We start from the raw sequence: 12,977 nt of genomic DNA, 5'->3' as shown, positions 1-12,977 counted from the left end.
AACATAAGGGAAGGGCAGCAAAAATAATATAAAACAGGAAGGGGGACAAAACATAAGAGACTCTTAAATATGGAGAACAAACAGAGGGTTACTAGAGGGATTGTGGGAAGGGGATGGGCTAAATGTCTACTTCTGAAATCGTTGCACTATATGCTAACTAACCTGGATGTAAATTAAAAAATAAAATAAAATAAAATAATGCAATGTTCTTAGTAAGTTCTAAGTTCTAATGCAAATAGAATGCATATTGTAATTCCTAGAGAAAAAAATAGGACATATATATAAAAGTCAATAGAAGAACTAACATGGAATTCTAAAGTTATTTAAATAACTTAAAAAGGTAAGAAAGGAAAAATAGGAGCAAAAAACGGGATAGGGAACAAATAATAAAACAAATAAATAAAACAAAAAAATAATAAAACAAATAATAAAATAGGCCCAAACTCAACCATAGTAATAACTACATTAAGCATTAGTGGACTAAATACTCCAATTAAAGAGCAGAGAATGTCAGACTGATAAAAAAGTAAAAAAAGTAAAACCCTTGATGTGATTTAAATATAAAGAGGTTGGTAAGTTGAAGTAAATCAGTGGACGCTTACCATGAAATAGTAAGCATGAGAAGGCTGAAATGTTTGTGTTTGTACTAGATAAATTCATTTCCACCCAAGAGTATTATCAAAGATAAAAGGAGCCCTTTCTTAATGACTAAAGCATTCATTCATCAAGAACACTACAGTCATGAATATGTATGTGCCTACCAACAGACTTCAAAACACATGAAGAAAAAGTTGCCAAAATTAAAGAGAAGCACTAATTCATGATATAAAACACTCAACAAATGTGGATAAAATCATCTAAGAAAAACTGACAGTTAACATCATACTTGATGGTGAATGACTGAACATTTTCCCTCTAAGATCAGAAATGAGACAAGAGTGCCTGTTTTCACCACTTTGCATCACCATTGTATTGGAGGTTTTAGCAAGGGCAGTTAGGCCAGAAAAAGAAATAAAAGGGACCCAGACTGTAAAGGAAGAAGTAAAACTGTCACTTTTTACAGATGACATAACCTTATCATATATGTAGAAAATTCTAAGGAATCCAGTAACTATTAGAATAAATGAGTTCAAGAAGTTTATAGTTGCAGGATGCCAAATCAATATACAAAAATCAATTGCATTTCCAAACACTAGCAATGAACAATCTGAAAGTGAATTTAAGGAAACAATTCCATTTACAATAGCATCAAAAAGAATAAAATAGGAATGGGGTGCCTGGGTGGCTCAGTCAGTTATGTGTGCACTCTTGATCTCTGCTCGGGTCTTGATCTCAGGAATGTGAGCGCAAGCTCCATGTTGGGCTCCCTCCACACTAGGCAGGAAGCCTACTTAAAAAAAATAGTAATAAATTTTGGGGAAATGGAAGACTGGCACACTGAAATCTACAAAATATTGTTGCAAGAAACTAAAGATCTAATGAAATGGAAAGACATCTCATGTTCAAAACATTTATGGGTGTACATCAAAGGCATACAGGAGCCAACCGAAATGGCCCAAATTGAAACAATTTGAGCAGCAAATTGTGTTGAATTGGATTATAACTCAAATGCAAAGTAAACATTCATGAGTCCATACTGGTTTAAATTAATGATTGAAAATAAATAAATAAATGAATAAATGGGAAGAAGAGACAAATCTGTGCAAAAGATTTGGAAGTGATTTATATAGATACTCTGCCTTCAAGGAGAAGGAGCCTAACTCCCTACTCCCTTAAGTGTGTAGGCTGTGCATGGTGATTTCCTTCCAAAGCATACAGTATACGAAGGGGAAGAAAATAACAATTTTACAGTGGAGCAACCTGACAAACACATTAGCTGGGAGATCAAGGGCAACATCATCAGTAATAAATCATTGAAAGTATGTACCCTTGATATGATGTGATGAAAATGTCACTTTACCTCTGTGATCTTTCTTCTCCAAAATTCACAGCCCCACTCTAATTATGAGAGAAACATCAGACAATTTGCAATAGAGGGACACCCTGCAAAATACCTGACCAGTAATTTTCAAAATTGTCAAGGTTATCAAAAACAAGAAAAATCTAAAAGGAGCCTAAGTAGATACGATAGTTAAAAGTAATGTAGTTTTCTCTGTGGGATCCTGGAACAAAAAATGGACATTAGGTAAAAACTGAGGAAATCTGAATAAACTATGAGATTTAATAATGTATCATTATTGATTCATTTAATTATAACAAGTTTACCATATTAATGTAAGAAATTAGAGGGTATGGAGTATGTGGAAACTTTGTATTATCTTCTCAATCTTTCTGTTAATCTAAAACTGTTCTTAAAAACAATGTCTAATGTAGTTATCTGTGGAAACAGTGACTCCCGAGAGTGTGTGTCTCCTTTTAGGGACAGGGTGAAATCTTTGTATAAAGGATTGTTGCATCTTATTAGATGGAAACAGTTGTTTTTTGGTTTCTTAAATGTTCAAATGTATGTGTAAGGATAAGTATGGAAGCTGAGTAGAAAAATGGGTGGAATAGGGTGCCTTGGGTAGCTCCATTGGTTAAACACCTGACTCTTGATCTCAGCTGAGGTCATGAGTTTAAGCTCCACATTGGGCTTGGGCCCCACACTGGCCATGAAGCCTACTTAGAAAAAAGGGGGGAAAAAAGAAAAAGATAAAAGAAAAATGGATGGGCTGTGTTAGTGTAATGGTTCATCTTTTATTTTAAAGTTTATGTTGAGAGAGAAAGAAAGAGGACAGGGGAGGGGCAGAGGGAGAGGGAGAGAATCCCAAGCAGGCTCTGCACTGTCAGGACAGAGCCCGACATGGGTCTTGATCCTACCAACCAGGAGATCATGACCTGAACTGAAACCAAGGGTCAGATGTTCAACCAATTGAGCCACCCAGGAGCCCTGAGGCTTCGTCTTTATCTTCACCATTTAATGCTTCATCTCCAAATCCATCTTATGCCCCACCTTATGATCCTGACCCTGTAAACATCTCTCCTTTGCCAGTTGACGCAATGTTAGGTTTGCCAATAGAGGGTGCTGGAGGGCTGCTGCGAGGCAATAGTGCAAGGCACCTCACTTGCATTTTTCAGTTTTCCTTCCTTTTCACTGAACACAGGAGTCAGTGGATTGGTGTGTGGGATAGTACAGCCTCACTTTAGCTGCCTGGACTGACCAGCTTCAGCTTTGTACTCAGGCCCCCTCTGCCCACCTGGCAGCCAATTCCACAGCAGCTTCAGCTTCACCCATAGGTAAAAGACCAGCTCCAGCCTTCTGTATCCTCTGGCCATGCTGGGCCACTTCTATGCACCAACACTGGCCCATGCCCTTTGGGAAGGGGCCAGAGATCTGCCGGCCAGATTCTGGCTCATGTTGCCTGAGGCCAGCTGGTATTACGCAGTCCCTCCTTGCAGACTACATCTCTTCCTTTCTGAACCATTAGTTAATTCATTCTTTATTGATCACTTACTAGGTGCCAGGCAGTGTTCTAATAAACACTTGTGTGCAAACAATCAAACAAAAAAAATCAGTGCTTTAGTCACAAGGATGGCAGACCTACAAAAGAATGTGCAGATGTGACAAGTCACTTATGCTAAACTCAGAGCCATGGGAGGGAAGGAATGGGACCATTGGATAGGGTGTTTGTGTTGAAGTGTCTCTGAAATTTGAACCTCCAGATTTCCCAGATCCCAGTCTCCTCCAGGAGAGGAGCTGTCTCCTGCTATAGAACAACTGCCCTTGCAAACAGTCCATCTGAGGTTGATGTTTGGCAGGTTTAAGCTTGTCCTCATTAGGATCTGCTTCTTTTACCTCTCATTACTTCCACACCAGTAACCAAGATAAGGTCTCATCATAGCCTCAAAAGAGAAATTCAGTTTCTGCTCTGAGAGGAAACAGACTAGTCACTGAAGGACTTGCAGGACCTGAGTAAAATGCACTGGTATGATCCAGGGAAGATGTGTGAGGACGGATTTTGAGAGCGTTAGGTGGAGGGCAGTACAATAAGGCAGAGTAGGAGAGAATTGGCATAGGAATATTCTTCTTCAAATTAGGATTTAACATCTTGGCAAGAATACTTAGAAATGACATACTGTACACATTCTTATCAAGTTTTCATATTAGGATTCTAACATGTATACAAAAATTGGTCAAACATTAGACTAGATTTATATTCTTTGAGAACATGTGAAGTCCTCCATCCAGTAGTCTTAGGTCATAATCAGTCATTGCACCATGCAGTTCACACTGAACTGAATGAAAGAAAAGGTAATATTTCAAGAAGAATGAACATGTCAGTTATCATATGCAAAGTGATGAGGACTGTCAAGATACTACAAATCTAGTCCCAAAATATGAGGATGATTATTGTATGCACCTTTGGGATGGATGCGAAGAATTTGAAGTCTCTACCAAATCAACTGGTCCTTAGGAGAAGAATGTCTTAATGCCTTGTTCACTTGGGATATCATGCTCATTTGTTAGAGCTGTAGATGAATAATTCTGTGATGAGGTGTAGTGGCTTCCTATGATCTTTCAATTTTTGTATTAGCAAAATTACCATGTCAATTAAAAGAACATAGTCAGGCTATTTTAAATAACTTTATTCTTAAATTTAACACACTCTTATTAGAAATGCTTTGGTATCAATACAATAAAAATATGCTGGTTTCTGCCCCCACCCCCAACAAATTGTGTCAAGTAACTGGAAAAGTTAAGCGTTTGTTCTCCCTAGCTGTTTTGGAATTTTTCACAAATAATGATTACTGCTTATCCACATGGCTTACTATGGCTATAATTATACTTTTTTTGAGTCTCAGGAAAAAGAAACAAAATATCCAGAAGGGAAGTTGGCAAATGTTTCTTAGGTTCTTCTCCAAAGGATGTTTGGGTAGATGATACACCTCTCAGATAACTTTTTTCCCCAGTTTTGCCATTCTCATCCTTAAAGCTGAAAATTGAAAAAAAAAAAGTTATAAAAAAAGCTTTAGTTTTCACTCTAAATGACCATTTCATAGAATGCAGGAAAGTTTGAAACATACCTCAGATGATTTTATCCAATAATGTGAGCATTGTTTTAGTAGCACAAAAAGATAGTAGAAATAATAAGCTATGGTTAACTTAGGACTGAAACAGGTTCAGAACTAGAAGGAACCTATTTCTATAAAGATTAGAAAAATTAGTAAGGCAAACACAGCATAAGTTGAGTAAATATAGGATTAGTGCACAATTTCACTATTAGCCTTAGATAAATTCCTATATGTCAGTGACTATGTTTTGTCATATTTCTGAGCTATGCACTACTAAAACTAAAAACATGACTTTAATTCATGATTGAGTTATCTTTTAGGTCATCAAAGTTGGTTATCCCAAGGGGCTCCATTCTTGGATATAGAATGACAAAAACAAATTTCTTGTGAGTGAAAAAATGTGAACCACTAATTAAGAGTTGGAATAATTATAAAATTATATCTTTGTCAAGATATGTTATAAGTATACTTTTGGGGCACCTGTATGGATCAGTTCATTAAGTGTCTGACTTTGGCTTGGGTCATGATCTCATGGTTCAAGAGTTGGAGCCCTGCATTGGGTTCTGCACTGACAATGCGTAGTCCACTTGGGATTCTCTCTCTCTCTGCCTCTCTCTCTGCCTCTCTCCCACTTGGACTCTCTCTCTCAAAATAAACTTAAAAAAAGATATACTTTCAAATGACAGTATACCTTTTAAGCATATTCCATTGCTAATAATAAATATGAAGTAGAAACCATTTTTTTAAATGTAGATTTAGAATTCACAACACTGCTCTGATGTTCTGGTATCATGTCCTTAATATTTAGGACTTTAAAGTATACTGCCTCAGTCATATTCCAAAAATTGAAAGATGCTTTCAAGGCACTGATCATTATATTCATGTGTAATATGGCCCAAGAGCCAGCTCTTTAACTGATTGCAAGATTTTATTTAATGAAAAAAATATAACAGGGAAGACATGTGTCTCATTTTCTGGTCATATATTAGTTGTCTATTAACAATGAAATGACCCCATCTCTAAGGAGCTGTTTTTTTACAAATATGAGAAGTGATGGGGGATCCAATAATGTAAAAAGACTATGATAATTTTTATTGTTATTCTACTTATATGAAATGTTTTCATTTAAATGAAGTCAAGGAGCATTATTTCCCATGGAACCTTAAGGAGAATGATCATTTCTAGTGTCAGGGTCAAGAATATTTCCTTGAATTTAGGGCTAGCTGAGAGAATTACCTTTGCTCTGTAGCCAAGAGGATGGTCTCTATTGCTGGGAGATGTTGGATGGTCAAGCCTAAGGAGATGCCTATACTTCAACAGCAGGAAGTGAACTGAAGGCAGAAAGCAAGGCTTTATATTTTCTACTCTTGGATTTTATGGACCTCTGCCTTGGCCATACCAAAAAAAGAGAGCAGGGGAAAAGTCCATTTTAAGGGACTTTTTAAAGGTATCTTTTAAGGCAGGGACAAAGTCTTCCTCTTTACAATTACTCCTCAACTTGAGATTCAGTAAATCAGGCACAGCCTTGGTGCTGTGGACATTCAGTGAAGTTCTTGAAAGACATCCTGGATGTGCACATCCTCAGGAGTGAGGTAATCCAGTAGCTCACTGTCCCATTTCTTTAGGGGTAAAAAAAAGAATTCTAGATTGTAACTGTCTGCTATTTTTTCTTGTGGCCTATGGCAAGTAGATGGTGTGAGTTTCAAGTGGATGTGTAGGGCTGGAGCATGTTGACAGTAGGCAGGTGTAGCAGGTAAAAAAAATCTGGGCCCTCAGCTCCCCTTTTTATTCCTCCTTTCTGCTCTTTTCTGATCTTTACTTGCTCTCCCCACAGCAATTCAGACATATAGTTTTGGTTGGTTGAACGTGGTGGAAGAGAGCTTGCCTCCTTACACTCAGCATTCCTTGCTTCCTAATGATTGCCACAGGTTGGCAATTTTGACACTAGTAGCATGTGAATCCCTTGGAGCTGAGGTCCCCCACCTCTATCATCCTGAAGTGATGCTGACATATCTAAGAGGGGTGACTAGATCTAGGAGTACAAGAAGAGGTTGGCAAGGACTATCAAAGAAAGCCAGCTGCCTAGTTGGTGGGAATAGTAGAGGAGTCCCAGTAAAAGCGCACTGGGGCCACTCACTGGTGGATGTGTGTGGCATTAAGCTATACTTTAGAACATGACCATTTTATATTTACATTAGCCAATGGACTTTGCTGAATTTTCTTGTCATGACTTCACCCGTTCAAAAGTTTTGACTGAGACATTTGGATCTTCACTTTCTCCCCTCTTTCTTACTCCTTTGTGCTCTTTTCCTAATTCAAAATTGCTCTTAGATAAGGCTCTCATAACAACATTTACACTAAGAAAAAAGAGACTAATAATTCTTAACTATTAGGCTTTCCAAGAATATTTATATTTAGTAGGTGACCTATACCATAAGTAAAGAAATTGACTGAAATGATGGATTTTCAAGTATTTCAGTAAGCATTTTTGCAGTTTTAGGGGAGAAGCTCAACCTATGTGGTGCTTGTGAAATTGAATTGCATAGGTGGCTATATATTCTATGTATGGGAATGCCTTCTGGGGGTGAGAGCATATGTCAGTATGATGTGCTTATTTAAAAAACCCATTTAAAAATATAGCAGCTCTATAATCCATGCACTGAATTGGAAAACAGGAATGTAAAACAATATCATGATGGAAGGCAAGGAATTTGGAGCATTCTGTTTATAATAGGCTTTGATTGATAGTACAGAACTTTGTATTGTTACTTTGTCTGGAAAAGTTCTTCCTGTTTTCATTATTTTAGTTCAGTGGCATGATTAGTGTTGTCTGGAAACATTAGTCACTTCCTGTCTTTTTCTGTGGGGTAAATGTGTTGACATGGGTAGGGAAGAAGGAATAGGGGCATTCAGGAGGAGGTGGCTAACATCCAAGTGCAAAAATGGAAGATTTTATAGTAGGGAATGTCACTATTCTTGACCATAATCAATGTGTTCCTTCTCTTCTAAGTCTACTGTGTTGTTCTTTTTTTTTATATTAAAATTTTTTTTAACATTTTTTTATTATTGAGAGATAGAGAGAGACAAACTGTTAGCAGGGGAGGGGCAGAGAGAGAGGGAGACACAGAATCAGAAGCAGGCTCCAGGCTCTGAGCTGTCAGCACAGAGCCCGACATGGGGCTCAAACTCACAAACTGAGAGATCATGACCTGAGCCGAAGTCAGACGCTTAACCACTGAGCCACCCAGGCACCCGTACTGTGTTGTTCCTTTAAAAATGAATTTAATTCACAAAATCTTATTAGCAAGCAAAACTCATTCTCAAAATGGAAAGGAACTTTTAGTTTTAGCAGGTTTTCATTGTGGGGATGTATCACACAGCTCTGATTTAGAAAGGTAAGTGTACACTTACCAACAGGTTAGAAATTCTTCAGATAATTAAAATTTCGGTTGGTATGCCTAATTTAACTACTTAAAAGAATGGAAGAGGCCCATTTGCTTGTGTTATTGTCAACCCAAAATTTAGCTTATGGGTTGCAAAAGAACACTTCCTCACTTGTGCAAGTACTACCACACTTCTATAGAATTATCAAGTTCTGTTTGCTGAATTAGCTGGAGCTTAACATTTATTGCTTTTTAATGAGAATCTTTCCACTAGAAACATTTAAAATTATCATCCCACTAACACATTCAGAACCTATATGTCTGAGTAATTTGACTTAGGTCTTTAGCTAAGGTTAAGTAGAGCTATTATAATTAATTTTGTCAGAATCTTATTTATTTTTTTATAAATGAGAAGTAGAATATGATATTCAAGCGATAACAAGGAATTTAAAATTGATGAGCTGTCACTTTTGTAGAAAAAAGTGTAATTTTCCATTTAATGCTAAAAAAGCTAGATAGCTATAAAACTTTATAGAAACCGAGAAGTGTAAATAGAAAATAGAAAAAAATAGAAAAAAAATTGCTAAGTTAGGGAAGACTATGGAAAGTTAGATGTTATAGATAATGCAAGAGAAATTGGCATTCTGTTTTAAAATGTAGAAAAATTAAGGAAATAAAGTTAAACTATAAAAGCATAGGGAAATGAGATATAGCAAAGTAATAAAATATCACACTGAATAAAATTTGTTTCTTGTTTTTTCTTGCAAAATTAAGGCAACTTGTTAACTTAAGTAAGAAGTTTAAATAACAGGCACAAACAAGTAGCTGGCATCAGATTCTGGTGGGAAAAGATATGATATAGATGATTCAGTATATTAGTAATCCAAATACATTCACAAGCAGTACCGTACTGTGACAGAAGACAGACTTCAAGTTTCTAAGGTCAATCAATGCAATATCCAAATAAGGCAACAACTGTTTTTTTTTTTTTCATTTTATCTTTTGAAGTGACTTAATCAGATCATTATTAATTAAAGAAAAGAAAAAAACCCTTAGTGTGTATTATTCTATGAGGTGGTCAAAAAAAGCTGAAAGCAAGAGGGCTTGTTAACACAAAAGGAAGATTGTCACACGATTAAACAGCAGTGGCAAGCCTTGTTATTTTCATTACCTGTTAAGGACGGGTCCTCAGTCCCATCTCCAGCTATCTGAACATCAAGTGGAGAATGTTGAACCGGGTTGCCTAAGCTTTCTTCTTGCTCTTTCCAGGATATGGAATTTTTGTGTGGAGATTTGTGGTTTGTGTTTTCATAGGGATTAATTTCTGATCTCTTTCTAGGAAGTGGTGTTGGTTTGGCAGGCTGGTAAACCTGACTGTAGGGAGCTACAGGATGGTAGGATGGTTTCTCAGCTTCTCCTTCACCCTCCTCCTCCTCATCATCAATCACAACCAGCTCAGCATGGATGATCCCATCATACCCTGTCAGAAGCTTCTTTTCTTCTTCATTGTCTTCTGCCTGCTGGTAGCCCATGAAAATCATTGTCACGGGTTCTGTATCAGCCATGTCAGAGGGTAAGGAATGAACGATATTGTATCTGATATCTTCCTCATCCTCCTGGCAAGTAGGAGAAGAATCCTGGTATTTTGGCTTCCCAGCTATTGCTTCGCTGGGACTCATTCTTGCCTTTGGAGAGGGTGAATATTTGTCCTGCATCACATTTGATTCTTCCCAAGGAGTCATCAGCCTCTTTTGTAGGGTGTCGGGCATCTCCTTGGCTTGTTGAGTCATTGATCGGGGTTGAGGTATCGGTCGAACAGGGCTGATATGATTGAAGCTGTTGTCCCTCTCCTCTGAAAGTCCATTGTCCATAGTGTATACAGATTCATTCATATCATTACCTAGTCCGTTAGCTTTCATCTTTATCCTTTCTTGAAAATTTGGTCCAGGAGTTATCTTCTCCCTCTGTGGAGTTGTAGGCCTGCAAAATGGATTGGCATATACAGGCTCATGATACTCTGTTGGAGATTTAGAGTTTCTCTCTGAGGCTTGTCTTAAAAGTTCCTCTACCTCAACTGGTGCCAGGCCATCGGTGCCATTGTATGCTGCACCATGATTACAGCTTACTGCATATACTGACTTCTGCCCGTCGTCGTAAACTTTTATTCCTGTACCTTTAAAGTCATCTGATGGGAGAGGTATAGAAGACAGGACTGTACTTTCTCCAGTTTTCAAGTCTTTTTCAACTTTAATTTCCATGGCGTACAAAGCTGTCAGGAGAGAAATTTGATCTTTGATTTAGTTAACTTTTTCTCTTATACAGTAGCCTGCTTTCACAATGTATTTTTATGTTAAGTATACCCTTTGATGTTCTTTCATGTGAGATGCTGTTGTCTGTTTTTAAAATTTTTGATTTTATTCATTGATTGTATAAGGTCAATCAATGTAAAGGCCAGCACCGTAATGACCTAGGTTTTTATGTAAGGATGTATGGAATTACTGAAAAAATGGGACTGAAAAGCTGGTTGGAGAAGAGAAGCTGATGATTCCTTTGGGAAACCAAAAAATATCCTCTTTGTAACTAATAAATCCAACAAGACAGATCGCACTCTTACATTATCCAATGGGAGGAGTCAGACCTCTTTGTTAGCTAGGAAGAATGGGTTGCACCAGGCATTACAGCAGGTAAAAGGTCTAGCACGGTATATTTTATTAAGTCACATCCTTGCTGTGTGGGCCAGCAGCCTGCTGAAATCATAGAGGAGTGTTCTAAAGTTTTCACAGCAGGGAAGCTGTTTAAATGTAGAACTGGTATTGAAGAGGGAGGAGGAAGGCAAGAATCACATGCTTCTCCTTCTGCCTTCTTTTTGTGTTTCTTTCATTACAATTTTCAAGTAGGAGGAAAAAAATAGAGCAATATAAGCTGAACTGAAGCAAGTGAACTGGAGAGCACTGCGTGGATGAGCCCTGCTTCAAGGCGCAGGCAAATTCCTCATGACTGGAGTTTTAAGAACTATTAGGAATCTGGGCCCAATTACAATGTGGCAGTGCTTTGGCTTCTGCTCTGGCCTCCCACTTTCCTTTTTGGACCCATCTTGATTTCATACCTCCTCGGTAGCCCGGTGGTTCTTGGCTCCCCCCAGCTACCCAACTAAAACTGCAACCCTCCCCATTCCCACTCTCCATGTCCCCCACCTCTGTTTTATTCTTTAGTATTTTCACAGCCTAATTTGGTATTTTTAATCTATTTACTTAATTTTAGGTCTGTTTTCTCCTTTAGGATGTCAGCTCCAAGAAGGCAGAGATTTTTGCTGTTTTATTCACTACTGTATTCCTAGTGCAAGAACTGAGCTTGCCCTGTAGTATGTGGTCACTAAATATTTGTTGAATATTTAAATGAATGACTGCTACCTGCTTATAGAGTGTAGCTTCCTTTTCTGGTCTGAAATTCAAAGGTTCCCTCTCTGGCCCCATACAAGCCTTCATTTTTTCTGGAGTCTTGGAAGTATTAGTTTTATGAAAACCATTCCACATGGGGGTAAATAATGCCTAACTTTCCCAAGGGATATTTTTACTTTCATAAAGGATCTTAGTAATCTCAGAGGTTGCCTACTAGATGGAATATTTGGGGGGAGATATTTTTGAGCAGGGGAGCTTTGCTTTTAAGAGTTTGTCTTTCTCAATCCTTTATCTTCTCTGTCCCTATAACTCCATTATCCCTACCTATGCAAGTGACTCAGATACCTCATGGAACTTTATAAAATGGACTGTTGCTTAACCTGAAGCATCAGATGTAACAGCAGGTTGTTAATATCTGACATTATAAAATCTGAATTTGAGAACCTGCCTTTGGATACAGATTTTTCATGTACCTTTTCTATTCTGTTCATCATCTTCTGTTCCTTCATTTCTTTCCTTCCTTAATCTGGAAGGCACATAGGATTTTGGAAGGTCAGGGATATTAGCATAGATGTCTTCAATTGACTCTGTAAAATTAATATTAATTCAAAATACATTTAGAATATATTTACAATAATGGGAAATATTTCTGTGGGTTTATTAAAAAATGTAGTTAGACATAGAATAGACTGCTCAAAAACATACCTTCTGATGTTTCTTCCATTTCCACCTTCACAGACTATAAGAAAAAGAGTTCTCCATGATTAAAACAGTTCAGTTTAAAACAAATTCTAAATGTGGATATAGTTTGAAGAATTATATACTGTTTGTAGACTCATTCTGGGAGGGACTTATAGTTTTAAATGTTAATGCTCACCCTTATTATGTCTTCTGTTGTCCTCTCAATTGATTTCAGTTTCTTCAAAATTGCCTCTTCATTGATTGAGATTTGCAGCTCAGCCTTTTCAAGATCTTGGATCTCCTTCTCAAGTCTGACAACAGAAAGATGCACTTTTTACTGCTTACGACAGTACAAACGTAGAGTTCCCAAATATGTCTTCTCCATATATAAACTTTCCTTGGAATATTGCATGTAAATATCCAGATACCTTTTAAGAACATAGCATTACACTAACCATCAGAT

At 37.4% G+C, this 12,977-nt stretch overlaps 1 protein-coding gene across 1 annotated transcript in view; it reads right to left on the bottom strand.

Moving 5' to 3' along the window:
- Window positions 1-4,611: 4,611 nt before the first annotated feature.
- PALMD (palmdelphin) overlaps window positions 4,612-12,977 on the bottom strand; it is a 49,381-nt gene continuing 41,015 nt past the window's right edge. Inside the window, exons 4-8 of the mRNA XM_015073831.3 lie at window positions 12,711-12,825; window positions 12,539-12,572; window positions 12,307-12,420; window positions 9,607-10,704; window positions 4,612-4,973 (exon numbers count right to left, since the gene is read on the bottom strand). Coding sequence (XP_014929317.1) covers window positions 4,930-4,973; window positions 9,607-10,704; window positions 12,307-12,420; window positions 12,539-12,572; window positions 12,711-12,825 — 1,405 coding nt within the window. The 3' untranslated portion in view covers window positions 4,612-4,929. The remainder of the gene's footprint in view (window positions 4,974-9,606; window positions 10,705-12,306; window positions 12,421-12,538; window positions 12,573-12,710; window positions 12,826-12,977) is intronic.

Source organism: Acinonyx jubatus, chromosome C1 (assembly GCF_027475565.1).
Source record: "Acinonyx jubatus isolate Ajub_Pintada_27869175 chromosome C1, VMU_Ajub_asm_v1.0, whole genome shotgun sequence".
NCBI classification, from domain to species: domain Eukaryota; kingdom Metazoa; phylum Chordata; class Mammalia; order Carnivora; family Felidae; genus Acinonyx; species Acinonyx jubatus.
The sequence above is the reverse complement of the archived record's forward strand: the minus strand, read 5'-3'. Positions and strand labels throughout refer to the sequence as shown.